The sequence below is a fragment of the Athene noctua genome, chromosome 2 (assembly GCF_965140245.1).
Source record: "Athene noctua chromosome 2, bAthNoc1.hap1.1, whole genome shotgun sequence".
NCBI lineage: Eukaryota > Metazoa > Chordata > Aves > Strigiformes > Strigidae > Athene > Athene noctua.
In genome coordinates, this window is record NC_134038.1 from 77,435,157 (window position 1) to 77,460,269 (window position 25,113).

General features: G+C 36.7%; 1 protein-coding gene across 4 annotated transcripts in view; it reads right to left on the minus strand.

Moving 5' to 3' along the window:
• ABCA13 (ATP binding cassette subfamily A member 13) overlaps positions 1-25,113 on the minus strand; it is a 202,990-nt gene that overhangs the window by 100,616 nt on the left and 77,261 nt on the right. For 3 of the 4 annotated variants that reach the window (XM_074899474.1, XM_074899472.1, XM_074899476.1), the window contains 11 exons: positions 23,064-23,364; positions 22,125-22,239; positions 20,590-20,919; positions 18,681-18,750; positions 14,571-14,705; positions 13,100-13,237; positions 8,472-8,652; positions 7,401-7,619; positions 4,968-5,164; positions 4,041-4,198; positions 3,407-3,637 (listed from right to left, as the gene is read on the minus strand). In XM_074899474.1, the coding sequence (XP_074755575.1) occupies positions 3,407-3,637; positions 4,041-4,198; positions 4,968-5,164; positions 7,401-7,619; positions 8,472-8,652; positions 13,100-13,237; positions 14,571-14,705; positions 18,681-18,750; positions 20,590-20,919; positions 22,125-22,239; positions 23,064-23,364 (2,075 nt within the window). The remainder of the gene's footprint in view (positions 1-3,406; positions 3,638-4,040; positions 4,199-4,967; positions 5,165-7,400; positions 7,620-8,471; positions 8,653-13,099; positions 13,238-14,570; positions 14,706-18,680; positions 18,751-20,589; positions 20,920-22,124; positions 22,240-23,063; positions 23,365-25,113) is intronic. The other variant, XM_074899475.1, reaches the window with a different exon arrangement.

Genomic DNA, 25,113 nt, shown 5'->3' on the forward strand with positions numbered 1-25,113 from the left:
ACTTTCACAGGCAGGTCAATGGTTATCCACTAAACAGAAACTCTTCTGACTGTCAAACTTAGATACACACCCAGAGATGAGACAGACACTTGACATTATCTCAAAGTCACAGGAAAAAAACAGTATGCTTTCTAGGAAAGTGCTTAAAATAGGTAAGGAATAGCATGGCTCATTTCCAGCACTTGCCCCTGTGAGCTTGCTCCATGCCAGGTACCTTGGCCACTCCTGGGGGTGGAGAGAACAGGTAGTCATGCTGGCTGTTGAGAAGGACTGCCTTACTTGCAAGCAACAGCCAATGCCCTGTTTCATTCAGAATACCAGATTGTCAATAGGTATAAGCAAGTGCTTTTTTCCTCTAGGAAAATATTCTGGCCAGCTGACAGTTCTACAGTGGAACAGACCAATATGATTGTGCCATTACTAGATGTTGTTAGAACACTCTAAACAAAACCACATCTTATTAGAAGCTACATAGTGTTTTAAGAGTGAAATATTTCAAGGACATATATGGCATTCTCTGGAAAGTCTTGGGGCAAACTCTTTGGTCATTTTAAGGAAGAGAATTTAAAGTAGTACTCCACTAACAGGTATTTTGACACATCTTATTTTGAAAAGATGTTTCAACGGTTTTGTTCCCTCCTCAAGGCAAAGCAAGAAAGCAATAAGTTTTGAAACCTCCAGAGTTGCCAGAAAGTGAAACATCGTTCTCCAGAGGACGCTCAGTATACACTTAATTAACCACCCTTCTATCCTCCTTTTGGTTCTGCTAACATTATTTGGATTACAAGCATTATAAAGCACACAAATACAAATAGTTGGAAAACATATCTAAAACCTAAACTTAAGCAAGTACAGTATTAGTGAGATTTGAAAGTGTCAGGAACTGATTTTGTCAGAATTTCAAGATTCCTTTGAAGTATGAATGGAAGCCTGGTTTCCCTTGAAAAGTAAGATTTTTAGAGTGCAGATATCCCTCAGACTGAAAAGGAATAATGGAAAGTGTATGCGAGAACAAAAAGAAAAGATAAAATAAAAACTGTAACACATTTCTTCCTTTTTAAGTCAGAGTTCTTTGTTTCCAGATTGAATTGTTTGAATAGACTAAATAGCACTATTATGTGCTATCCATTTAGGTGCCAATGCAAAGAGGCTTTTGATAGGAAAATGTAGAATTGAAGCTCTAACAACGATTAATGATGAGATGCAGAGATGACAGAAATCACCCCAAATTAAGACATTAAGTCTTCAAGCTGAAGAACGATACATCAATATCTAATACCACCTTTAAGCTTTTTTTTTTAACCTTCCCTGTGGAAAACAACCAAAAGCAAGCTCTCAACTGAATAACGGATGCAGCACACTGAGGAAGCTTCCTTGTATTCCATGAAAATATTTGCTTTATAGATGCCAGTTCTGGAAAGTCCTATGATACTCCACAGAGACGTAATCAAAAAAGGCTCTCAGTATATTACCTTATAATCTATAAAGTTTGGTGGTGAATAGTATTCTTTCTTATAGCATGTTAATCAGTCTATATAATTTGAAAGAAAATAACAATTTTTCAATAAGCTTTTGACTTGCCTCATAGAATTGTATAGCAGGAATGTAATTTACTTTATAACATTATGTAAAATGTTTATTAAACTTTTATGATTTATTCCCCTCATTACCATAGGAAATGCTTGCTACACTAGCTTTATGTACTGTGGTCATTTAAAAGAGAAACACTGAAGAGATGCTTCTTTTTTTTATTTATAAATACCTCAAGTTGTATCGTGCTTAATTTCAAAGGAAACCACATACTTGCTGGTAGATCATTTTTTGGACTGCACTTTAAAAACAAATGTGCAAAATCAGATCCTTTATGCTTGTGTAGGGTTCTAAAAACCTATGTAGCAAATCAATATAGTCTTAAAGATGTCTCAGGATACAGCAGCTCCACATCGTGGCGTATTTGTTCAATAAATATCATGAACAATTGTCATTTTAGGTTTACTTACATTATTGGGGTTCTATTTATATTTTTTCCACAGATGAACAATTTTAAACTTGCAAAACAAACCCAGAACTGCTGATGCAGTTTCAAATATCTGACCACATTAATTCCCATATATATAGCTTACACAGCAAGAATACAATGTGAAAATTATTTCTGACAGGCCTTAAAGTGTGTCATGTTCATAACACCAGGAAAGACAAGCATCTTCCCTGGGGGATCTTGTGTTCTAGCTGACCACAGTACCACTTCATCTCATACATTTCCAGGGAACAGAAGGAGAAGGAATACACCCCTTTTCTATCCTAAGTATTTATTAGTGTGTGTGTGTATATATATATATATATATATATATATATATATATATATATATATATATATAAGCCATGCTACAGGAATATGCATTTCATTATTTTGGGTTTTGTTGTTTGGTTTTTTTTTTTCCCTAACATGGATTAAATTTTCTGCTAGAAAACTGTCCAACCTTATCTGTCTTTAACACCATAGGTAAACACTGGAGAAATCAGTTTCACAAAGTGATACCGAATGAATTGTGCCATCAAATAAAAATAGATGTGCTTTGTGCATAAAAAAAAAATAAAATACTGACATTAGTCTTCTATCACCACTTGAAAAATGGGCAAAATTTTCTAAAGCATCTATAATGCAAAACTTGAACAGTGGGGGTTTAGGGAATCTTGATATAATAATTAAGTGTTATAGTCAGGATAAAAACAGTCCAAGGAAAATAACTTCTTACTGATACGGCTAATTATACAGAGCTAAATTCAGAAGTGATGAAGAAGCATAACCAAGACTCTTTTTCTGGTCTGTTTGGTGTATATAGATACACACATATATTACTGATATATATAGTCATGTATACATCTACGTAACTGTCTCTCTCCCTCTAGGTATACACACAAAATACTCTTTAGAGATTTTGCCACACAGTTTTACTAAATTCTAAGCTTTAGAACTTTGTAAGTCAGGGAGAATTCTCAACAACTATTTTTTCCAGCCCAAGAGCTACGTGAACTTAACCTTCAAGCCTTGCAAGTTCAAAGCTCATTCCAATGCTAGAGATTCAGAACAGCAACAGTGGTTCTCATTAAATCAATGATACATTAAAAGTTCCTTAAGTAAATGCAGAAGCAAACATTTAAGAATTACACAGTTCCTCAGTCTTCACATCAGATTCTTGAAATAAGAAGTCATAGTAGAGTGGGTACTGAAATTAACAGTACACTAAAACTATAAAGTATGTATTTCAAGATTTATTTTTTTTTTCCAGAAAACATGCTTCTCACAAACTGTTGTGCAATATAAAAGATACAATCAAGACCAGCTGGAAGCTAATCAGGATTCTCTAACCAAGAAAATGACATTACACAGAAAAACTAAATGTACCTCTTCCAAGGTGGTGTCAGAAATGCCATAGCCAGTCACGTGTAGATGATGAAGGCTTTGATCTAGAGCCTGAAAAAGACCTTTAAAAGAGGTCTTATCTGCCCTTTCTGGAATCACATAAGTCAGCTCAGTGCCACTGTTCTCTTTCAAGAAGGCTTCTGGGATGTGGGTCTGTACCAGAGATGTGACCTGAACAATATGCTTAGGATCCTGGATTTCGAACACAGACGGCTATAAGGAAAGGAAGGTAATCATGCACAAAAAAAACCCCAACGTTACCAGAAGTATGGAACTTATAAATAGTAGAATTCATACAGGAAAATTTCTATTGATGAAACTGCATCAAACCTAGGATGCAGAGACAAAGACCTTTACAGCTAGATAATGAATCATCATTTTCAAAGATGTCATTGTGTTCTTCTAAATAATAAGAACAGTAGTAGTAGTAATAATAATAATAATAATACCACCCACCCAAAATAACCAAGAAATCTGACAAAAACGTGTTTTGCTGGTTCTCAAATAACCTATCTCACATATTACTTCCTGGCAGGGACATACAGCTCCCTTAGAATATACCCAGATATTACTTGGCAGACACTGTTAAGTTCTATACAGTGCTTTTGTAATATACCTTTTTTATGAGAGTTAGACTGTGTCCCTGGCCATAAGTTTCTCTCAAATAAGAGGGAGAACCACAACACCTCAGCTGGCCACGCTGCAGGATAGCAATGCGATCGCTGAGCACCTCTGCCTCATCAAGATGGTGAGTCGTAAAGATCAGTGTGCAACCTGCATCAAAAAGATTGGTACATGTCTACAGAACCTGATTTCTAGAGAAACACATCTTGCTCTCACAAGATTACTTTAACCATAAGGGCAAGCATTTCAGGTCCCTTCAAAACATACCTGCAAGATGCAACAAAAACTGCATTTAGATTTACAGTTTGAGTTAGATTCAGGTCTAAACTTGCTTTGACTTGTATTATACGTAGTAAGCAGTATTAAGCCATTACAACTTCAAGATGTTTTAAGAGCTTAAGAGATTCCTTAAAACCACATAACAGCAGTGTCTGTTTCAATGGATCATTCACTGTGAGTTATTACAGCTAATTGAGTACTCACTAGCTGAAGAGTTTGCTTCCCAAAATCAGTTTTGAACTTTATGGCACTTAAAAAATTAATGTAGCAGACTGACTGATGAGTATTTTCATTAGAAGTATATATGCCTCTATATACAGACTGCAAAATGGGAAATGAAAACAAGAATATAATTTTGAGAAGTTAAAAAAAAGGTAAGACAAGAGAAACTTCAGATCAGGACTCAGAACTAAACTCAATCTTCTGTTAGATTGAGCATCTTTCTGTGAGATAGCAGTTAATTTCTGTAGTCTCACCTGGCTGCTTGAAAGTTTCCCAAGTTCAGTTAAATGTTACCTCTGAAATTAATTTATTTAGTTAGTGAATAGCAGTACTAGTATTCCAACTATCCTGGTTTAATTTCTTGAAACATAATTTTAAAAAGGAAAATAAGCAGCAAATTATGGGTATAAGCTTGTACCAGCTTTGTACTTCAGAAGAACATCCCAGATGCTACGGCGAGAACATGGATCTACTCCACTGGTGGGCTCATCTAAAACAACTGTTTTTGAGTTTCCAATAAAAGAGATGGCAATTGACAGCCTCCGTTTCATTCCCCCAGAAAGGGCTCCAACAGGTTTGTACTGATGTTGGGATAAATCCACATCTTCCAGAGCTCTGAAATGGGAGTACAGAAACAGGAGCAATTTTGAAAAAGTTTTTCTAGTCACATCATGTTCACTCAAACCAGAATTACTAAAAAGTCACTGTAAGTAGAAAGTGAAAAAATCCCACTATCTGTGACATACAATTTGGTGACAAAAACAAATAGAAAAATAATGATCTCTTTACCTACAAAGTATAAAGACTCATCACTACCTGAAATACAAATTCTAGACAAGTATTGTGCAGGATAAGAACAGATAATGTTGAAATAAAGTCCGATAAAATAAATACCAGTTTGTCCAATGATTTCAGCAAACTCTAGATATAGACTCTTAAACATGGTAAAAATGGTTAGTTTCACAACTGAAACAGTGCTTCAGTTTTTGCAAGTACATAAAGAACCTTAAAAAATTCCTGAGTTTTTAGGAAATGTGTAGGGAGATTTGAAGTAAATAAGGTAACACAACTGCTTTTATTTTTTTTTGAAGACATGTTTCTGTGAAGTAAATGGATTAGCAATCCCTATGTAGAATAATACTACCTCATCCAAACTAATATAATTCCTCTGTCAAGGACTGAGAGATACCTTACAAACATTGTCTATTCAGACCTTGCCCTCTGATAATCTTTTATGTGAGCAGTATGTGGAAGCATGCTCATAAAGGCAGCACTGAAAGACCATCAATTTATTTTTCATCACAATGAACATCTAGCTATTGACCTAAAAGCTTTCAGTTGCTATCAGCCTGGCAAGCAAGATATAAAAGACTCAACAGTCCTAAACTAATCTCCTGAATCATTTGAGTGAGTATACAGTCTGTAAACTACGCCATTTACCCTGACAGGACTTTTCATTTTTAAGAAAACGGGTTTCTATAATTTTGTATAGACATATCTACTTTTTTTTGCTTAATGAAAACAACTTTTGTTTCATGGTTTTGTTGTTTTTCTAATTTCTTTGAAGTATTATATTTTAAAGCATTCATTTTTTTAAAAAAAAAAAACCCACAACTTTCTTGGTAGCAAGGCCTGCAGAGTCCTAAGTGACGTTAGTATGACAGACTGCTGCTGAAATTACAATTCAGCAGTCTAAGTACAATAAAACACAGGATATTATTTTGCATAAATTTTAATTAAACATTAGGTTTGGTCTCTGTTGTTCTAGAGTTGTTTTCTGTTGTTTCTAGAGAGAATTCAGTGTCCCACACCAGAGATTTTTCAGATCAAAATTTTAAAGTAACAGGCTTTTATGATAGCTGCTAAAAAGGAAAGTCACTTTGCCACAAATGTGTGCCCATATGCCTAATTGTACACTTAAGAAGTCCCATCAACTTGGCATTTATTTCCATTGAAGTGTGGCAGTGCTCAGCCTTCCACATAGGCTAGCATGAATCAGAAGGTATACAGAAACTATCTATACTATCATACTATTAGAAGAGCATAGATTTTATTCCTAAAGTTTAGAAAATGCAGTTTGCTATTAGTGAATAAGATCTCACCTTGTACAGTTTACTAGTAGTTTAATGTACACGATGCAGAAATGAAGATTCTAGTCTTGTATCAAAGAAGTAGCAGCCACCTAAAAATACTAGCAAACATTCTCAACCTGACAAGTGGAAAATCCTCTGATGTCATGTCAGAGCTCTGGCTTATTTTTCCTATTGGATTGTTTGTTTGTAACCCCTTCACTTATTAAACACATTTAAAGTCTGGATCGGGCAAAGGAAAAAGATGATGGCCTAATTAAAAATATTGTAACAAGCACTGCCTTTACCTGCCTTTTCTGGTTTTCCAATCTTACCTCTATGGCAGGTGAGGGAATACAGGATAACAAATACATAAAGTCAGTGTTGATTTATCTGAAAACTCAGGGTGAATACACAATTTATTTTCTTTCTGCCTCTCCAGCAAGGAGGGAGGCAAGGCAGACAGCATGAGGCAGGAACCACTACAGCTGCTACCAGGCTAACCATCTCCACTGCAGTCAAAACATGATTATTTGATGTTCTGTACACCAGGTTTTTAATCATTGACAGTTTCACTACAAATACATTCAAGTAAATGTTAGAAACTAGGAAATCTATTTTCAAGGCACGTTTTCAGAACATGAAGTGTCATAAAAGCTAATGGAAAACCTGAAGTTTCCATTCGTTTCTACTTGCAATTTAGCTTTAGCACTTCCTTGTTTGAGTGGCTTGCAATAGACACTACTGACTGACAAATTTCAACAAATGATGGGAAAACTTACCCACTGACTTGCTGATTCAACTGTTCCCTTGTCCATCCAGGTGCTTTCACTGATCCATAAAGCAGTAGATGTTCTCGCACCGTTAGTATGTTGAACAGAACATCATACTGTGGGCAAACACCCAGCTCTGTTCTGATGGCAGCCAGATCAGTACGTATGTCCTTTCCATTAATAATAATGGTACCAGAGCTTGGTGGATACAGACCAGTCAACAGTGATCTGATACAAGAAAAAAAAAAAAAAAAAAAACAAAACACACAGCAAAATCATGTGTAATGACTGTGTTACATAGCTCACACTTGGATCTACTGAGGCATGCCCTAGCATCCTTAGAGCAACACCAATTCAGTTGAGCATAATTATAGAAACACCTCTAATGTTTGGGGCCTTTTTTTAAAAAGCAAACAAACAAACAAAAAACCAAACCAAAACTCAACAGTCCTTCATTTCCATACTTCCAGGATAGAATCAATTTTTTCCCAACCAAATACAAAAGACTGGTTTCCTTTTTTCCTTTTTGTGTGTGTACTCTAGATGAGTAGTAATTCTTAATTGGGTCCCATCTTGCATCACTGGTTTTATTAAAGCTGATCACAGTTAACATAGACAAAGTTAATAAAAAGGAAGAAATTAAGACTTCTTGAGACATTTTAAAATATCATTTTCATTTTGTTATTTTTGTTACTAGTCAACTTCCAAGGAGGAATTCCCTTGCAACCTCTAGGAACAAAGCACAAACCCCCATAAAACTATACTCTCCATGTGATAGGAGTACACGTGGGATGTCAGAAAAGAATAGTTTCCTGAGATATGTTCAACTCCACAACTAGACATGCCCAAATCCTACTTAAGCATCTCCTGAACTACTACATCATGGTTTCAGGGGCACAGAGGACCCAGTTCTCTATTCTTACACTGCTTTTGTCATAGATATATTAGCCTTCACTTTCCATGTGCTTTGGGGAGTTTATTAAATATTTATTTGGAAAAAAAAGAGTTCACAAACATTTTGAAGTGAGAAAGCATAGTACAGATCAGAGGTGAGGGTAATAGCATAAATGCCAGACTTACATAACTGTTGTCTTGCCAGCTCCATTAGGTCCCAAGAGCGCTGTTATCTGACCTCTGTGGAAAGAGAGGCTGAGATCTTTAACAGCAGCCTTCTGGCCATCCATGTGCTCTTTGGTTAGGGACAGCAGCATGACACCAACGGTGGCTCCTTCGATGCAAGGGCCCTTCCAGTTTGGATGTTCTGGGTCAGTATGGGGAAGAGCAGCAGATGAAGAGAGTTGCTGAATCTAAGCATGTGCATGTGTATATATAGGGAACAACAAATTAACTTGATCCTTGTTGCCATTTACCAAAGCCTGGAACAGATATTCAGATGCTCCAAACTAACATAAGATCCAGTGAAATCAAAACTACTATGCCAACTAATATTTGCTAAGAATTTGTCCTGTTTGCAGTTTCAAATGGCAACCTAAAAAAATTATGCCAAGTTGTGTGCATGTCCACATATGTCTCCATAAAGTCATAAAATAGTTGTTATATTTTATTTCTAGTAGAAAAAACACTTACAATAAAGTTGCCTGCATCACTTGTTTATGTCTTTAAGTATGAGAAAATTCTAACTGTGTGAACCACTCCATATATGCCATCCAGTTTCAGTCACATAACACTTATATAACATTAACAGGCATAGCCAGTTAATCCTCCTAATTCCCTCAGTCAATAAAGCAAAGCAGATCCCATCTTTGCATAATTATTCAGAGCAGCAGCCTAGTCTAAACATAATTCAGGGTCCCCAATGCAAGTAGATGCCCAGCATTTTTCTAACTGTGAGGTAACCACCTCAGCAAACTGAGATGACCACATGACACAAATCAAGTTGACTTCCTTTCTATGTCACAGGAGGAAAGGTTGGCACTACTTTCCAAACATGAGCACAGCTGATCACCAGCCCCATAAATATATTATTAACATGTAACATTTTATTGACTTGTTACAACTGAGAAATCTGGCAGTGGGATTTTATTTTTTTCTTTTTTAAACAAAGGCAAACTAAATTGGAATGTTAGTCCAGAGAAACAAACTGTTACAGGTGAGAATTAGGAGAAGAGAGGATTATCCTTTTTAATATATATTTTCTATATCAAAATACATAAATTATATATTTAATGTTTATCATTTATATTTTATGTAATAAGTTTATATAAAATTAAATAAGTTATAAATAAATATATATTACAAGAAGAGAGAATTGTGTTTTATATAAAAATATATACAAGTATATAAAACAAATTATATATTTAAAAATATATGCTGATTTCAAGTATTCATTTGTTTACTAAGGGTTTGTTTCGTTTCCCAATAGCTGGTATAGTGCTGTGTTTTGGATTTAGAATGAAAATGTGCTGAGAATGTCACGACAGAGACTAAGATGATAAACAGTACAGCAAGCAGTGAAAGCAAAAAGCAGCCACTAACAAGCACTAGATTCTAATATACAGTAAGGCAAGCAAGCCTCATGGCAAGCACAGGAGCCTGTCAGTTAATAGCTAAACTGCAATAACAGCTATAAATTCAAATCTAGCACATTCCAGTCAAATCTGTTGTTACCTCAAACTCCATTGCACATCCCATGTTGGGTGCCAAAAAGGACTGTCATGGTTTAACCCCAGCCAGCAACTAAGCACCACACAGTCACTCACTTACCCCTGGTGGGATGGGGGAGAGGACTGGAAGGCTAAAAGTCAGAAAACTCATGAGTTGAGATAAAAACAGTTAAACGAGGAAAGCAAAAGCCGTGCATGCAAGCAAAGCAAACCAAGGAATTCAGTCACCACTTCCCATGGGCAGGCAGGTGCTCAGCCATCTCCAGGACAGCAGGGCTCCGTCACATGTAATGGTGACTTGGGAAGACAAACACCATCACTCCCCCAGCTCTATGTACTGAGCATGACGTCCTATGTTATGAGATATCCCTTTGGTCAGTTGGGGTCAGCTGTCCCAGCTGTGTCCCCTCCCAACTTCTTGTGCACCCCCAGCCTAATCACTGGTGGAGTGAGAAGCAGAAAAGGCCTTGACTCTGTGTAAACTCTGCTCAGCAGTAACTAAAACATCCCTGTGTTATTAACTCAGTTTTCAGCACAAATCCAAAACATTGCCTCATGCTAGCTACTATGAAGAAAATTAACCCTATCACAGCCAAAACCAGCACAGCTATGAATGAAGAAGTTTTTTGCTCCTTTAACAATCAATTTTAAGTTTAGAAAGAACTTTTGCCGGAAACTTGAGATTACCTTCCAGCAAGGCACTACCTGCAGCTTGTGAGGTTTCTGAGGTCCTTCTACCCATGAACTTTTCCTCCCATTAGCTTCTTCTGGAGACTAAAACCACCAACAAACACTACTCATGCTCTTTCCAGTGCTTCCTAAATTTGCAAATACATGCTGGAACTTAAAAAAAAATAAAAATCTTAAAGTACAGAGTGAGCCTCAGACAATTTATCTCAGGTAAGATTCAGAGAAGTGCTCCAAATTCCTTGCAAGCAATAAATTGATCACTGTAGCACTTCTCCTAAGAGAAGTTTCAAGTAGGTAGTCAGCAGCCAGATCCCTGCCAGCTCTACTCTATTTGTAGTTCCAGCTTGTAGGGCCTACACTCCAGGTCTTCCCTGACACACCTCTGATTTCCAAAGTGCTTTCCACCCTTACTGAACCAACCCTTACTTAGGCTATACAGCACAAATGCAGAAATCACCCAGGAGTAAGACATTTTGCCATTCCAAGAAAATTATCCATGAATGCATTTATCCCATTATCAAGACAATGACAACCAATTCTTATGAAAGAGAGCAAGTTCCTTTGCATGCATGGCACCATTAGAGTTCCTATAGAGGCAAACTGCCACCAAGCACATGACATGCACCAGTTTAAACAGATGAGAAGATGAACAAACCCACAAAGTGGTTGGCAATCACTTTGATGGCTTGAGCCAGAGACCAACGCTAGTAACTTTTCAGGCAGAGTTTTTTTCTTCTTTCCACAGAATGTAGTGAACACAAAGGAAAACATTGCAAGTCTTCATTTTAAGTAAGGAACAAAGACAATCATCTCAACAAAATGGAATTGTACCAAACTGCAGAAATTCAGACAAAACTCATACTGATATTTTTTTCCCCAAATGATTAAATGAAACAAGACCTTTACTCTAGGAGATACTAATACATAAAACTGCTTACTTAGTTGTACAGCTTCTTCACCTATACTACAGACAACTGGATCATTTCCAAGTTACTATAATTTAAAAAACCAGCCCATAATATTGTTCTAAGACCCAAGAGGAAATATAAGTGAGGGTGACTTACTCCTTCATTCACAAAAGATAAATGAAATGTGAGAAAGTCTTTAAAAAGACCTGAGAGGGGAAAAAACTACATTAATTTTAAGCAAGTGAACAAAGAAATAGAAGAGCAGTGAAAGTATCTGGAGACAGATAAAAATTAGTTACAATAACAGTAGCTTTTTAAACAAAAGACTAAGAAGCAGGAACAGAAAGAATAGTTTTTGCCAGTTATTAGGCCTAGCATAAAGGACACAGCCAGCATTAAGATGAACCAATAACCAAACTGTATTTGATACAAAAGGGTCAGTACATAGGTGAGCGCAGGGAGAACAAACAAGTCCATCAGATTATACATAATTGACATCAATCCCACTGACCCCAACAACACCACCACACAACCAACAACGGGTGGAATAAATGGTGAAATGCAGTCTCCCATAGAAGGGACGGGAGACAACCGAGTCAACAAACCAAACACATAAGACCAAGGAAGCCACATACTCAATCTCTACACAGCCCACGTTTACAAAGGCCAGACCTGACTGGAGCCCAGTCCCAGGGAGGCAGGAGGTCCTTCCCCAACAGGAAACTCTGCACAGAGCATCCACCTCACAGACAGACACTGCCCCTGCCTGCAAGGGGTCCCAGCTTTTATCCCTAAGTGGGACACCTGACCTTTGGTTACTTAATGCCGACACCTGGGGCTCATTTACCTCATGGCTCTCCCTGCCAGGCCGGCCGCACCCTGGAGGGAAGCCTAAAGGCAAACTCACCCCCCCTTTGTGAAGGGCTGTGGGAATCACCCACATGTCAACCTTAATTTGGGGCTTGGGGTTGAAACCCCAGCATTTCAAATAGTGATTATGAAAGAGGGAAATAAAAAATAGAAGGGAAAGAAATTAACAAAGGTAATTTTTCTACTGACACAAGAAGTTAATAAAAACAGCAGAAGAGGAAGAATTAAAAACAAACTGCAGGAAAAATAAAGTTTAAGCACAACACTTTTGAGATTCAGTGAGAGTATGAAAGGGTTCAAGGAACTTCAGAAGATCCTAACAAAGCAAAGAGGCAATACACTGAGACAGGATGAATCCAAGAGATACTTATTTTATATATTTTAAAGTGTTTTCTTAAATATTTGTGTACAGTAGTTTTAATTGAATGATTCAAGAATTACAGGTGACAGCACAATTAACAGTATATAATGTTCACAGTATATACTATATAATAGAAGAGAGAAAGGGAAGTCTTAACACATAATATAGAACCAAGCAATGATAAAAGCAGATTGATTAAAATCAGCACATTATTCAGAAAAAAGCCATTATTAAAACTCTATTGTGACTACAAACCTTTTTCTTGGAAGTTTTCATTGAAGAAAAACATATTAGAATTCAGATAATGTCTCTTCCTCCTTTCTGCACCACACAGGTTCTTCCAGTAGGAAACAGTAAAAGGAAAGTACCATCGGTTCTTTAATCCAAATTTTCCTAGATGATAATTATGATAGACACTGTTGCAAAAATTATAGTAATTTCATTTTTTTTTTGTAGACTTCTAATGTCCTATCATTATGTGCAAAGAGCTGGTTAGACCATTTAATTAGCTCAAACTCTTAGCTGCACTTACCAAACCTTAGTAAAGTGGAAAAAAGTCATTTGGCCATAATCAATCCTCAGTGATACTGTGCTTTACCCTACCTCCAAATCATCTTTCAAGTGTAACAGAATCATAGACTTTATAATATTTAGACACAGCCTAACATAATCTTGTTACCTAGAGGAAAGAAAATGCACCAAACGTCCTGCCAAAGCAAACAGCCTTATTTTTTATTATAGCAATAATCCATTGCATCAATCATTAAAGATTATTCTTTCATTGCTGTATGCACATTTTAAATAAATCAGTCAGCATAAGAAACCTTTATTGTAGTATGCAAGCAGAGAGGGAAAAAATATGCTCCTACACACAACCTAAACTTTGTCATTGCCCTATCTTGCCAGGCTTTGCTTCCCAATCACACAATACACTCTTGGGTTTTTGGAGTTGTATTTTGTTGACACTGAAGGGCAGGTGTCAATTTAAGCTAGTCTGTAAAATTCAGTTGTGTATTCCATGTACTTCTATCTTTCAAGACAAAATTCATGGTTTATCTTTATATTTTTAAAACAAATACAGTGTAGCTGGAAGAAAAGGTGACATGCAAATCAGAGGAATGGTAAATTTCAAAAGGCTAGTGAGGCATTAGGCTATGATTAAAAATGCACCAACCAACTCAATAATATCCATAAAACTTGGTTAATGAAAAAAAAAAAAAAAAATCCACTACTTTCTGAGAATATACTTGAAAGATAATTGGTTTTCTTTACGCATTAGACTGTGGACTGACTGGGACCAAGATACATTTACCAGGCAGCCTGAAGTCTTTGTGATCTGAAAACGTGTTGTCATTCATGAGCTTCAGCCCAAGTACCGACTCAGAAGATTCACAGGAATATTTACTACTAGACTGAGCTCTGTTACTCTGAAGTACCAACAACTTCCTAAGTCCTTCAAATGTTAGTCATCCTATAAGCAAACAAGAGATGTTTCATGCCTGTCTACAAATTCTAGCCCATGTGTTAGCAGTACTCAATATTTATATATGTAGGGAGACTTTGTTACCCAGTCCCTAAAGGCAATCAGGCAGTTTTGCACATCAAAACCACTATTCAGAAAAAGGTATGAGTTCATTTGCGTTGCATATAACGAGAATCAATTATATACATTCCATTCAATAACTTCTTCAGAAACATCAAAAAGATGACAACTCCATGATCTTACCAGGAATAACATTGCTGAAATACCAACCACCTATAGAATATAAAATGGAGTCAAAGAACATCATCCAGCATATCCATCCAAAGGTCATGTATCCTCCTTGTGCCATTGACTGGTGCATATTATTCCACTGAATTCCTAGTAGTAATAGTAATAATAATAATAATAATAATAATTGTTTTTAAAAGGTCAAAACTAAATCAGTACAGCATTAAAGATCACAAACACATTAACACCACACACTTCTGGGTATATAAGTACCGACACAGAAAAGACTGTAGTTAATAACAGTAGTCTTAATGAATAGAAATGAATTGCTATGACTCTACAGCCTCTGTTAAGAACAGCAGGTGACACTGCTGCTGAGAAAATGCAGCGAAGCTGTTGTAGAAAGGGCTGTTTATGAAGTTTCAGCTGGCACTTAATTTGGCAAAAGAAAAAGAACAACAACTGACAAAACGGGACACTGACCTCTTCAATGAATCAGGCTTTATGCCATTCTGCTGATATAAATGGATTACAGAAAATTTAGAGTAATTTCTGTAATGCTAAATCTGAAAACTTAAATTTGTGAATTCTAAGAAGCAAGTATTCCGTGCATTGACTGTATTCAGAGGTAAACTGGAACAACACACTCACTGAATAATTGCTTCATAAAATTATTACATTGCAGAAGACATGAAAAAAAGAAGGTGCAAACCACTAGTACTACAGAAAGCTACCAGACTGCTAAATGGAAAACAAAAGTAAGCAAACTGTAAATTTACAAAAAGCATTGCATTTTCTTCCAAAAACACTACTTTGTTTGCGGCACAGTGGGTCACGATTTTGTTTCTATAATCTCTTTTCTATGATTGTCAAAAAAAAGTGCAGTTTTTCCACAAAGCATGTTTCGCCTTTTCTTCAGTAAAGATGAGTCATTTTTTTGAAGCATCTGGTGGTAAATTTAAGCAATATTTTCTGAAACTGTCTCTTCCACTCTTACCAACTTTTGTAACATTATGATAATTTTTCAACATCTAGTAGCTTGAAACACCCGCTGTCATCAATAGCGATCTTGTCATAGTAATAAAAAGAGAAAGGGATTACATCCCTTCATATATTTAAATACATAAACTTATATCATTTGTAGACATTTATGAAGGGCCCAGACATTCAATTCTTACTTTTCTAAAACTTCAGCATCAATAGGGGCAGCTCTCAGTTTGGGAATAGTAAGGGTCACCATGTTAGAACACGTAGCAACCTCTTAGAACACTTAGCCAGTTTCCAAACACCTTTTTCTTCCTAACACTTAAACCTAATAGGGTGTTTTCATACATTTCTACACCTGTGCAGTAGCTCAGTGGAGACTTCACCAGCTGCCTCCAAGTTTGCAGAGGCAAGCTGCTACTCAAGCTGAGTATGAATAGGGTCATGCAGGAGAAATGTACAAAATGCTTTGCAAAGTAAAGATATATTTCTTACTTTCTAATGTCTAATAGTTAAATATTCATCCTAGCATTATGTTGAATAATTTACACTGTTCTTTTTCTGTACAATCTTGTTCTCAAACTTCCATTGTGTTATACACTAGTGCATGTGTGAACCCAGACACATTTACCAAGCTCAAGAGTAGCCCGGCCCAATGAATAGGAAGTCAGGTTATAATGCCAGGAGGCCTGCATGGATGAACAAGCAGCTCCTGGCCAAACTCAGACACAAAAAGGAAGCCTACAAAGGGTGGAAGCAAGGACAGATAGCCTGTGAAGAATTCAGAAACACTGTTTGAGCATCCAGGGATGAAGTTGCAAAAGCCCAAATGGAATTGCATCTGTCCAGGGATGTCAAAGACAACAACTAGGGCTTCTATAAGCACACAGGTGACAAAAAGAAGATTAGGGGAAAGGTGAACTCATGGCTCAACAAGACAGAGGATCTGGTTACACACAGGATGTTGAAAAGGTTGAGGTACTGAATGCCACCTTTGCCTCAGTTTTTACCAGCAAGTCTGGTCTTCAGAAATCTCAAGTCCCAAAAACCAAGTGAAAAGTCTGGAGCAAGGATGATATACCTTTGGTGAAAGAAGATCAGGTCAAGGAATACTTATGCAAACTGCACATACATAAATCCATGGACCCTGATAGGAAGCACCCAAAAGCATTGGAAGAGCTGGCAGATGTCATTGCAAGGCCACTTTCAATAATCTTGACCAATCATGGCAAGTGAGAGAAGTGCCTGAAGACTGGAGGAAATGAAATATCACTCCTGTCTTGAAGGAGGATGCAGAGAACTACAGGCCAGTCAGCCTCATCTTGATCCCTGCAAAGATGCTGGAACAGTTAATCCTGGAAACCATTTCAAGCACATGAAGGACAAGAATATCAGCAGTAGACAGCATAGCTTCACCAAGAGGAAGCCATGCTTGACCAACTTGATTAAAATTCTACAATGAAAGAACTGGCCTGGTAGATAAGACTAGTGGATCTTGTCCACCTGAACTTCAGTAAGACTTCTGGCACTGTCTCCCATAAGATGCTCCTAACGAAGCTAACAAAGTATGAGGTAGAGTAGTAGACAGTGAGGTGGACTGCAAACTGGCTGAATGGCCAGGCCCAGAGGGTGGTGATCAGTGGCATGAAGTCTAGTTGAAAGCCAGTAACTAGCAGTGTACCCCAGGAGCCAATACTGAGCCTGATCATGTTTAATATCTTCATTAATGACCTGGGAAATGGGGCAGAGTGTGTCTTCAGCAAGTTTGCTGATGACACAAAACTGGGATGAGTGTTTTATATGCCAGACGGTCATGCTGCATCCAAAGAGGCTTGAACAGGCTGGTGAAACAGGCTGACAGGAACTTCATGAAATTTAACAAGTGCAAAGTCCTGCACCTGTCAAGGAACTATCCCATGTACTAGTATGTGCTGGGGAACACCACCTGGGTAGTAGCTTTGCGATAAGGGACCTGGGAGTCCTGGTGGGCAGCAAGTTGAACATGAGCTAGCAATATGCCCTTGCTGCGAAGACTGATGAAATCCTGGGCTGCCTGAGGCAAAGCATTGCAAGCAGGTCAAGGAAGATAATCCTTCAGCACTGGTGAGGCCATGCCTAGGGTGCTGTGTTGAGTTCTGGGCTCCCCAGTGCAAAAGAGGCATTGGAGGTACTGCAGAGAGTCCAGTGAAGGACCACAGAGATGATTAAGGGACTGCAGCATCTCCCCTATGAGGAGAGGTTGAGAGAGCTCGAATGTTTAGTCTGGAGAAGAGAAGGCTTGAGGGGGATCTTATGAATGTATATAAATACCTGAAAGGAGGGTGCAAAGAAGAGAGAGTCACGCTCTTTTCAGTGGTGCCCAGTGACAGGGCAAGAAGCAATATGCACAAACTGAAACACAGGAGGTTCCCTCTGAACATCAGGAAACACCTTTTCACTGTGAGGGTGACTTGTCTGAGTACTGGCACAGGTTGCCCAGAGCAGCTGTTGGATTCTCCATCTTTGGAGGTATTCCAAAGCTGTCTGGATGTAGTCCTGGGCAACCAGCTGTAGGTGGCCTTGCTTGAACAATGGGTGCAGACTAGATGACTTTCAGAGGTCCCTTCCAACCCCAACCATTTTGCCATCCTACAAAATTCCCTGTTGATATCCTCCTCAGAAAGCAAGCATTAGAGCTGCCAGTAACATCAGTGAAGACTTCTAAGAAACTGCTTTAAACACCTTGCCGAAGCTTCCTCCACTAGACTGAGAGAAATAACACATTCAGTGAGTGAAATAATATTCAATCAGGTGCTCACCCTTGGGTAGCTCTACTGAATTTCACTAAATATAAAGTCTGGGCTTGCATCTCTAGAACAATTTCATTAGCCGAATGCACTCATTCTGTCATCTAATGGGAAGTGGAGATTTTCCTCCAACATGAATTGCAAATAGAGCAATGCTAAACCCACTTTAATTTATTGCTACAAAGCATCACAAGCTTAACTTGGTTTTCAAGGGGCATTAAAAAGGTTTTACTCCTGTTACGATCTATCCTGTTAACTCATGATTAGAGATTTTTTTCAGAACAAAGTGAAAAATGTTTCCAGCTGTAGTTTTTTTAAATAATTACAAAGCTTTTCCTCTAACTGGAGAGCTTACCTATTTCTTGGCCCTCAAAGAAAGTAATGAAAAATACTCCTTGCCCAAAGGCAGTTGTAGAAAGAAGACACTACAACACAAGAGGAGAAACAGGGTGTGAACATCAAATAAAACATGTTAACAAGCTCCATGAAATAAAATAACTTGTGATACTAAAAGCAAGCACAAAATAAACAGACTTTTGTTTTACATAAGCTAACAGTCATTATTTCCTTTTATGTTTTAAGAATATTCCCCCACATATTGCAGTAATATTTGTTCCACCTTAAAGAACTCCACTGACCTAGTTATTAACATTATAGACCATCATAAATCTACCACATAATGAAAACATATAGTGTGTAACACTAAAATTATGCAAAGGAATATGCTTTCTGTAGTAAGGGCAGTAGTCTTACTCATTTTCGTAAGACCAGAACTCAAGAGACAGAAGCAGAAGGAACAGGCACACTGGGTACTATATGCTAAGACAACATTTTTGTGAAAGGAAATAACGTTTTACTTCCAAGAAGCAACACAGTCATGCTATATCACAAAAGTACAAAATGGAAAAATAAGCAAGTTAGTGATGTATTATAACAAGGAAGTGTGACTGATGATCTATGGCAAAACACCGGCAAGCTCGTGAAGGCTGATGGAGAGATCCAAAGCATTACTAAAATTAATAAGCATTACTCAGTGATAAATTTCTGCAGTTTGAAAGTGAGCTAAAATAGAAGTTCATTTTATCTCTTATTTTAAAAGAATGCAATTAAATAAGGTTTCTGCAACATTTGATACAAAAGGAACACATCCTACTAGCTGTCTGAAGAAGTATGACACGGGATGCTATTTAGAAAGTATTCAAAATCATTAGTAGCATGGACTACATTTTCATAGAGAGAAGTTAATGACAAATCCCATTAACTGAGTCCCTGCCTCTTACATTGCTAAGATTTGACCATCTCCCTTCTTGGCATCTCCCCTCTCTTCAAAAATTATTGCCTTTTACACATGCTGCTTCTGATAATCAGCAAATGCAGGATATCTGAAGAGTTATTTTGAAATAACTTGCACACTTTAAAATCAGTTATCTGATGGATACTTTTCCCTCTCTGTGGCCCATAGGAAGGGGAAAAAAGCAACAACAGATTTTTTTTTTTTTTTTTTAAATCCACTCTACTTATACTAAAATTCTGCAGTCTTACATCCATGCTGACTTGTATGAAAAGAACCGATGTATTTTGTCTGACCAACTGACACTTAAAAAGTGTCCATTTCTTTAAATAGTGTAAGAATTAGTCCACCAGCTTAATTTGATACGTGAATTATTTTGAAAGAGCGAAGCCATAATGTGTGAAATATGGTTTGTGTTGTATGATGGTAATATTTGATGTCTCAGTCAGAGATATAGTATGTTAAGACAGCACAAAGACATAAAACAGGAAAGAACATGGAAGAACCAATGCCAAAGAAACATATATCTCAGATTGTATAGCTAGATAAGCACTAGATAGATTTCTAATCTAATCCCCAGTTGTACTCAGCAGAGAATCAATCATTAGTTTTCCTCCAAATAAATCATGACTTTCAGGAGTGGCATGTCATCAGGTATGCTTGAAAGTACACTACCATTACAAATATTTTGAGGCTAAAACATGAAGACAGTTCATGAGCATGAGGAATGAAACTTCCTTATATTTTCTCTAGGTTTACAAAATTTCCCTGGAATTTTTTTTTATTCCTTTCTACATTCAAAACATTTTCGCACTTTGATATCTATTAATGTGACTTATTTCCAGTGAAACACAAAAGCAACAGAAACCTGGGGGGGGGGGGGGGGAGTAAATGACAGTCTAACGTTTCAAAAGTATGAAAATCCACATCATGGTTGGAGGAGAAAAATTAGAAAAGGAAAAGAAATATTTACCATTATAATCTGTTTGACGAAACTCAACTGGTTCTGCAAGGCCAACAAAACTATGTAGGGTAAAAAGCTGATCATATACACAAGGCTGGCACACATTGCTGCTGTATCAGCACTGCTAAAAAACACTCCCAAAAAATAGCTTAACATAATAACTGTAACTCCAAAATCGAGGAGAAAAAGGAAGATGAGGAAGCCATTGCTATAAGCAAAGATACCACTTGCTTTTAAAATGATGGCCAGAGCACAGCTGCTTATTGTAAGCACAATGATATTCTCCAGAAACCAAGCAAAGAAATGAATGGCTGGATGTACACCCATTGTCTTCATATACTGTAAGACAACATAGCAAAGAGAGTTAAAGTTAGGAAATCAATTTTCTTCTTTTTTGGTTTTTATTTAAAAAAAAAAAAAAAAAAAGCAAAACATGTTGCCAGCAAGAAACTACCAGTTCCCCAAAGATCATCTTCCCCTTAAATTACTTATCTCTTTCCCTTTTTCCTGTGCTACCTCTTCTGTTGATCTCTCCTGAATCAAGCACAGTTCTGAGCAGGACTGCCTCAGCTTATCATATACTAACATGAGGAATCCCAGTGCTCAGACACAACTCTTGCATAGGGTTGCAAGACCAGATGTCAGATTACTGGGTCCTCCAGTGATGAGGATTTTTTTTCATACTCTATAAAGTACTGAGGATATTTACAACACTGTATAAACAAATGTTTTTTTCACAGCCTGCTGATGAACTAAGAGTAATATGTGGATATGTTTGTAAAACTATGTATTAGCATGCAAACAATTTAGCCAGGTATGAGGTATCACTCTTTTTTTAAGAAAAAAAAAAAAAGCTTTTGGAAACAAGTTAATACTACTTCTGAAGCATTTTTCTTAAAATGAACAAAATTAACTTTATTGTTTATTTAATATTTTAAAGCATTAAAAAAAATAAGGCCTATCTTACAACATAAAATTTAGAGAAATTAGACAAACCCAAACTCAAAGAAGCATACTCCAGCAGTATAAAGACCAGTATAACTCTTAAAAATAAAACTAATACAGAAAATTTATCATAGCACCTGCTAAGATTAGCTATTGATATGAGCAAGTAATTGTCTAATTTTTTCTGTGTCATCCTCCCTTATATGTCTGGTAATTACATAGTACATGGCAAATTTTTAATTTGGTTTAGGAAGTTTTATCATTTTAGACCATATAGAGCAAAACATGATAAAGAATCCAAAATAAAAACCATTCTAATCACGACTTTTTTCCAAATAAAAGTTTCCAGATTCAATTTTTATGTATCTTTTGCTAGTTGATTTTTGTCTCAGGGACAATATTTGCATACTAACAGGACTGATGCTCAATGTTGTGAATCTGAGTTGGCAGCTAGAACTAGAACCTACTGCCCAGAGGAAACAAATGAAAATAAAGCCAGCTGGATTATGAGTACATAAAAGTACCTCAAAGTTAAAGTTTTGTATTTCAGTAGACTTTAATAATTTATTTTTTTTTCCAGAGGCTCATCTACCTCTTACCTCTTCAAGATTAATTTCTCTTTCATAAACCAGCTTGCGAACCATGCCAGCAACTGAAATCATCCATGTTAACATCATCATAAGTGGGAAAAAAAACCCTATATTGTTCAAGAATCTATGAAAGAACATATATGCAGAGTTGTTAAACCTCAGAGGTAAAATTTTTTAGCAAAATGTTAATAGGTTAATACTGGGACTATTCTCAAAGTATGCACAAAATAAGATCTGCTATAAGCAATAAGGTTTATTCTTGTTCTGCTTAGAAATACTTATTTTTCATGTAACAAGCTAAATACATGTATTGGTACTACAATATTATATTAGCATTTATCAACAATACAACTGATGTAATCACTCTTTGAATAGAGCCCTAAAGTGAAAGAATTCAGATTTGTGTTTATGACAATGTTACATATTTGAACAGTAAGGAATAACATAAGCCAGTCAATTTTTTCTCCACTTTAACAGATTTATTACCTTTGACTAATTTTAAATTCTAATAGCCAGGATGTTTTGATTGTTTTACAAAGAACAATCCTACAATTTTTCTTTTACTTCATCATTTTTACACCGTATTTCAACACATACCAAGGGCCAGTTTACAGTTTGTGTACAGAACAACTAAGTATGGAAAGTGGGTTTCTTAACATAATTTAGTTGCACAATATGTTGACACAGTCTCTGTCCAGCAGACTACTCAACAGTATAGCTGCAAACAGCTCGTAAGAGGTCATTTGCCAGACAGAAGTTGCATAGTGTGTTGTAGGCACAACTGTTAAACATTTGGTATGCTGTAATATTCTTGTATTGGACATACTGGTTCAATGGTGTGCTGAGATATACATTCACCCACTACAAAGACCTAGTAGCTTCCCAAGTACTCTAGCACTAAACTAGTAAGGATAATATATTGAATTAAAAAGCTGAAAGTTTACTTACAGATCACTGGTATGACAAGGGTAAGGCATTGCTTGCACCTGAATGGCTGGCTCTAAGGTATCTGTCCCAGTCTGTGCTGATATTATTGCCCTTTCAATCATGTCTTGAAGAGGAATAAAGACGTGGTTGTATTTAAACCCATCAGCTGGCAACTTCTGGGGATGCGATTTCCACACGGGGTTTTTAATCAAATCTGTCCTCATGCTATAGAGAACACTGGTTCTAATTGTATATGAAATGTGTCGCGGAAGGAGATTGCTAGAGTCTTGCGTCTTGTTCTTCGGTGTATCAAAGATGACACCTGACACAAGAAGAAAAGGAGCTTCATACTCAAGTTTATATGATTTATGCTATTTACATCGCTAACTCAGGATCAGTTGTCATATGATAGTAGGATATATTAACCTGTCAGAGCAGGCCTCTCAAGTTTCTTGACCCTCCAACACAAGAATGGTAAGTTTCATAGAGACTTACATTTTTTACATTCATTAATATTAAATGTAAAAAAAAATTTCACAGGATAAATGCGTTTGCAACAATCATGTTTATCTGAGAAAATTTCTTCTGTGTTTTTTTTTTTTTTTTTTTAATTACATTTTGTTCTCTTTGTATCCAGAATTAACTCCTTTTTGGGGACTAATCTCAATTCCACAGTGAAAGCAGCGGCCATAAAATTTGTCCATCAAAGGATAACAGCCCCTGGAAGTGGATGACAAAGTAAACAGTACTGACCCACTAAAATTTACTTTGATTTTTCACTTCCAAGTCAATTACAAAACATCTTTTTTAGCACAGCAGAATTTGCATGTTTATTTTCTCTAGTTCTGTATTTTTTAAAAAAGCAGGTGAAAATCTGTAGCTGGAAAGATGAAGTCAAATACAGCAAATTGGCTGTGTTTTATTTCTGGATGACCCAGACTTTTTAGGACTTCTTGATGAATGTGAAATGTTGACCTTTTTTCCTTAGAAAAGGGAAGAGATGTCTTACCTACCACCTGGCTCTCTGAAAGATAATATTATATAGAGTATTTTACTCTGTTATAAAGCTTATCCTTTCAAACTGGCCAATCTCGTTTTCCCATTTACGGAAACATTTAATTTCCTAAGACATTTCATGAGGCTATGAAGGCTTCGAAGACTACAAACAGAGAAAACAAGGAAAATTCCACTTTAATTTCATATCTTACTATGAAAGGGAACATATGCCTATATCTGAACATGTAATATTGGCATGTTGAACACATTAGGTCCCTTAAAATTCCATCTTCTCTCTTTAAGCAGGTAAGCCCACAGTACTGGAAAAACTCCCAAGAAATATCTTGGCTTGTGTTGGCATATGACCCTTCCCTATGTAAGAAGAAAAATGGATCTAGAACATGACAATTCAGTTTTCTGGGGACCAAGATCTATCTGACTGTTTCTTCCCTTGAAGAGGCAAACAAACAAGTTCACTCCTTACAAAGTACTCCCGAGAAATTTTCCGAAATTATGGTATGGCCTGTCAGTTTTATGTCAGTGGAGGGTGATAATTTCCATGTTCTGCAAATGGAGGTATCATGAACAAATGTAGGATTCCAGACTGAGTAGTTTCATTCTCTAGAACTGCTTTGATGTCTTCTGGTGTGTACTTACAGGAGTCCAGGGAGACAATAAAAATCAAAACAACAGGGGAAGAAAAAAAAAAAAAGTGGCACACTTTACACAGACTGAAATGGGACACTTTTGGAAACATTACATACAAATTAAATCATTCTATATGAGAAAAGAAAGTGCATAATAAGAAAAACATTCTTGTCTTTTAAACTGTTTTGTACAATTAATTGGTTCTTAGCAATAAGGATATAATGCAAGAAAAGGATAGAGAGTGTATCCCAGGAAAGAAAGAAATATATCTGTTTCTTAAGAATTTATTTACTGTGAATAAACAAGTTAATTTCTCTGACATGTTGGTTTAAGAATAAAACTTACCCAAAAAATCCCTTTCTTTCCTCCTTTTTGCAAAGCCAAGAATATAAAATTAAAATTCTGAAGGATGTAAACTAGATGATCT